The sequence below is a fragment of the Mesitornis unicolor genome, unplaced genomic scaffold, assembly GCF_000695765.1.
Source record: "Mesitornis unicolor isolate BGI_N332 unplaced genomic scaffold, ASM69576v1 scaffold11322, whole genome shotgun sequence".
Taxonomy (NCBI): domain Eukaryota; kingdom Metazoa; phylum Chordata; class Aves; order Mesitornithiformes; family Mesitornithidae; genus Mesitornis; species Mesitornis unicolor.
The window spans coordinates 48,898-54,165 of NW_010168593.1; the positions used below are offsets into that span (position 1 = coordinate 48,898).

At 33.1% G+C, this 5,268-nt stretch overlaps 1 protein-coding gene across 1 annotated transcript in view; it reads right to left on the reverse strand.

The window, feature by feature from the left end:
* Positions 1-512: 512 nt before the first annotated feature.
* The window catches only part of CHIC2 (cysteine-rich hydrophobic domain 2), a gene marked incomplete at its 5' end in the record, with an annotated part of 15,241 nt that continues 10,485 nt past the window's right edge, over positions 513-5,268 (reverse strand). The window contains 3 exons of the mRNA XM_010179069.1: positions 513-563; positions 3,362-3,421; positions 3,588-3,644. Coding sequence (XP_010177371.1) covers positions 513-563; positions 3,362-3,421; positions 3,588-3,644 — 168 coding nt within the window. The remainder of the gene's footprint in view (positions 564-3,361; positions 3,422-3,587; positions 3,645-5,268) is intronic.

Genomic DNA, 5,268 nt, shown 5'->3' on the forward strand with positions numbered 1-5,268 from the left:
AAAAAAACATTTACAATGGCCCAGCCACTGACAAAAGTTTAGGAAAATCTTAGAAGGTACTTCAGCATGTAAATGAATGATTAAAAGGACTCACAGAATGTACAGTCAATCAGTTGTGTCATTTTGGGGATAAAAAAATACCTGCTCACTTGTATACCATTTTCAGCTGTGTATTTATAATATATATATATATATATATATGTACACACGCGCACGCACACATATAAAAGACTGTTTGAAAATCAAGATACATTAATAAACAGAAGTAGCAAAAGTAACAATAACTTAAGTAGTAGTTAACATTTGCGTGAAATGACTTTGCAGAGTTTGACCAAATGCACTTAGAACATGCTCTTATTTAAAAAAACAAAAAACAAAATGGGAACAAAAAAAGAATGAAAACACCACAAGATTCTGTAGAACCAATGTTATGTCACCAACAGGAGAGCACCAAGCAAGGCACCATTGGAAAGACAACGTACTTGAATAAGTCTCTGTAAATAAATCAAATGCTAATCTGGTCGGAAAATCGGTGTCTTTGGTAAAAATTCTATAAGGATGACCTGTATAAAAAGAAAACAAATATATATTAAATGGAAGATGGCAGTAATCCTATTATCCATCACAATGATAATTCACATGCTTTTTTTTTTTGAAGTACATCCGGTTGTGATGACAATCAAAGATCACAGTACTTTTCTTAGGCAGGAGGTCATTAGGAAAGTCATGTTTGATGTAACTGTTTTGGGGTAGAAAGTCAAAACACTTAATCATATTCAACTGGAAAAGTTTTCCTACCAATACCTAACACACCTAAACAAACTGAAATAAGCTACTACATAATTATTCTTTAATATAATTCATTTACTTTATCAGGAAAAAATTTATGAAAGATACTAACATAGTAACTTAAAAAAACCCACAAAGCACGATGTATGCAAAGCTAATTTTCAATTACACATGCAGTTCCCTTTACTTCAAAATTGTTTCCACTTAATATGGGCTTTTAAATCATGCTTATAGTTCAAAACTTGTATAGAAAGTGCCTCAACCTTTGCAAAGTTCCCACATCCAACACAACTGCAAGTAGTTAACAAGCAACTTGACCAATGCTTTTGCATGGTTATTCTAATGGTCCCTATTCAAATTTTAGCTGTGTTTCTGAGCTATGTACCCTCCAGAATGCAATCCAAGTATATATTCTACTTTAAACAGAAAGCTTAGAGAAAATGTTCATTTGTGCATTTTCTTTCCTAAGACAGACAGTCATAACACAGCAGCATGGTTGTATTCATAGACAAATAAATACATCTGGTAACATAACTAAGGATTTTATTTACTTGTAAGGGAAGCTTGCCTTGCTATGATGTTAAAAAAGAATTTCTAAACATTTTTGATTGTAAAGGAGAACACAACTTGTCTGCTTACAGAGTAAACACTTCTATCTCTGATAGTATCCTGAACATCAGAAAATAAAGTTTCTGATTTTATTTCTAAGGCAAACACTTTTGAAATAATGAACATCAAAATCAGGTGTATAAATCTCTTTTTAGAGAAATTCAGAAGTGAAGTGTTTTCAGAAGTGATGCAAACTGCTCAAAATACATTGATCATTCACGTGAGTCAACCACCGGATGCTTCAGAGATACCAGGGCTTCTGATATTCAGGCAAGGTTTCACAAAGGGAGTGAGAAGTAAAGCTGGAACACTGTGTTTATGTCAAAGGTGTAAGACCATCTTGTCTTTAATTTATTTATTTATTTAACTTAACATTACATCAATGGCTTTAGAACCTCAAGTTGGTAAAACACCAAATTTTGGCTACAAGACTCTAACTTAAATCACCTGTTTTGAAAAATATTGAGGACAAGTGTTTAATATTTAAAAATTAAATCATGAACACAGCATTACAGGCAGTTTTTAAGCGACTAGCAAATTAGTTAACTGAAAATGAGAAAATGGTACAGAGAAGTTTTGTAAAAATTTTGTCATTAAATATATCCAGACAAAATGCATTAGATGTTTCACAAATTGAAAGTAAAATATTTGATCTTTATCAGTAAAACTATATACCCACACTCACATATTATTAATGTAAACAGGTCAACTGATTTTAAACTGTATTTAATAGAATGAATGTTCATCTGTAAATGTTGCTAGGCCATACTATTTACAAACTAGCATTGTTTACATAAACCTCAAATCTACTTCCTGAAATTTGCTTCACTCCATTTTTCAGTCACATCTCATACATCTAAATCAAAAAAATTTTGTAGAATAGGTGTTATAAAATGTCTACTTATTCAGTGAACTGAACAGTCATTCTCCCAAAAAAACCCACACATTTTAAAGATCTTATATTTCAGACTGGAAATAAGATTAAATGTAGAAATAGGAAAAAGGGGAAGAATATGAAAAATGTTATTTTAATATAATTTCCAACGATTTAATCCCTTTTAAAGTTTTAATATACATGATAGCTTTGCTGTTTCAAAGAATAAACAAAGTAATGAAAGTAATGAAAGACCACAGATAAGTTAGAACTAATGCAGTAGATATTTCTCAAAGGCTAATCTTAATTTTTTAAAAGTTAATTCTTCCCATCACCTACCTCCTACAGCATTAAAAGAAATTATGCAAATTCTAATGTCTCTTATATTTTAGCAGCTTACTTTCATCCTGTTCTATATACCTCCAAGATATTTTGAAAATGAAAATAAAAACAGCATAAATAAAAGAACAAGAAATCCCACACTGGACATAATTCACTTTAAACCACACAACTTCTCACTGTATATTTCCAAGAAGGACTTACGGAGTCTCAGCCAAAAATTCAAGTAAGTTAAAACTGCAGAGACTGACTTAAAAATATTTTAGTGACACCAGTTGGAGCTAAAGATACTTTCAAGACAGTTGAGGTAAGGGGCAGTTAAAATCTAAAAAGGCTAAAGGTTTCTTAAGCTCCAACAGCTTAGTTGAAAGGTCTTCTTCCATACTTTTAGACTTGATTAGCATTATACAAAACAGCCATATCTGACTTGCTGCGTAACCAAAGTTGTGGTTATTCTTTATACAGCATCTAAAATTTCACACTCCATCAGCACATGTTCAAGCTATTTTATCTTGGCAATTAATTTATTATTTTTCAGAACACAGTGAAGCCTTGTTTTCAAGTCATTCATAACTTTATAAATCAGTCCTGCACATGAAACCATGCATCTGTGAACCGTAGAAAATCCTTGCACTCAGGCGATTAAGCTCCTGACACCTTTACTGATTAATAATCATGAAAAGAATAAGATCAGAAGCAAAATAAATGATCATTTAATAGAGAAACTCACAAAACAGCCCTTTAACTTACATATTCCATCATGTTATTCGTTTCACATTTCCTTTTGCTTAGTCTCCAGTGCAAGCACAGCTAGACAAGGAGGAAAGAAAAAGAAGAAAAATGAGCTGTATTTTATTGCAGCACACAGACTAGCCCATTTGTCCACCTTTCATATTTTTCGTTCAACAAAAGCATCTGTTTCCATACTGTGCAATTCAAACTCCAACAGTACGAAGCTGCTCCCTGCGGCACTCACCTTGTGGTATAACCTATTGTTTTCCCATTCTAATAACTTCTCAATCGATCTTCGTGTCTGGAAGACAAATGAGAAAGAATTTTACTCTTGACTGGTTTTAGAAAAACTTTGTTTTGCAGCTGCTTTTGTGTGAAAAGGAGAGAGGTAGAGGACAGTGACTGAGTACAGGGTGGTCTGTAGTACTAGCAAAACTGCTCTGGTATTAAATAGTAACTAGAGCAGAAAATACTTTTTATGACACCCAAATAACTATCTTCAACCATTTTGGAACAGAAACTGTTCATGTATACGCTTTCTGGTTCTTACAGCCGTTATAACTTTAAAACCACAGAAATTTTGAAGTGATCCAAGTCTAAAACCAGGAGCACTGCTTCCTCAGTATCAGTGGTCTAAATGCACTGCTTCTAGCCGACAAATGTTGCAAACTATTTTGCAGTGCTGTAGGTCAAGTACAAATATGGAATACTGTAAACAAAAGATTTTTTTTGTTACTTTTATATCCAGATTTTAGAGACTGAAAACCACATGCATAAAGTTACCATAAATTGAATGAATGAATATTACTAAATCTGTGATTTGCACAAAGAACAAACCTAGTATTTAGGATTCTATACCAAAACTTTACTGTTTATGTTATCCACACTTCAGATAGAGAATCCCAAAAGCTGTTCTGTACAGCTCTTTAAGATTATGCATGCTTAGTATTAAAGAACATTCTGTGCTGTAAAGTTTCACAGTATTTTGAATATAATTATTCAGTTATATTTACATTTGAGAAATACATTCTGACATTTATGGTCATTTGACTGCCAGAATATATACTGCTTAGCTCTAAATGGGATTTGCTACTGACTATGAATAAAAACAGGATAATTCATGGTGCCAGGTGTTAAGATGAGACCAACAGAGCTGCAGGTGCAAAAGGACAGAGCAATGACAAGGATCAAATACAACTTAGTGCAGCTGCAGCTTCCTTACAAGGCAGAGAGGGGTGAGGGGAAGGGATGAGAAAGCATCTTGCTGTTATTATTACAAAATACAAGTACTATAAATGAACCTTAACAAATCAAACTAAATGCTGTCATGAGAAACAAGAATGTCTGAGTAAAATAAAATTAGACAACAAATCATTCATTTCCCACCAAATAGTAACCTCTTGGTTTTCAAACATCAGTTTCTCTTCAGTTTAATACCGAGGCAGTTGTGGGGAAACACATCTAGGCATGTACTGTGGTCACATGATTAAAAATTAGATCATTGCTATCTACAAGTAATCTTTACACGGAATGAATTTTTACGATGCTTTATTTTAAAAAAGCACAAGTCAAGGAATTATCAGAAGGTGGATGTGCCAGTGACTAATTTATCACATCAATTGGGAACTGAGTATTTTTGGGGTTATTGTTATTATTATGTTTTTAAAGACAGTGCCCTTTAACAATAATAAGTGGACCTCACTTGTTTCTTTGTAAAGATAGCCTTTTAGAGTCTGCTCTCCTTTTAAATGAAAATAGGGCAGCAGTTATGGTCACACTTTTGTTAATTTAGTTGCCAGTCAGCTCCAAATCAAAAGAAAATAAGGCTGCAGAGTGTAATTAACATTCAGTTCAGTCGTTTTGTCCCTTGTCTAGCCCCCAAGCTTTGTTAAAATTGCCATCTGAATGCTGAAGGCTGTAGGGAA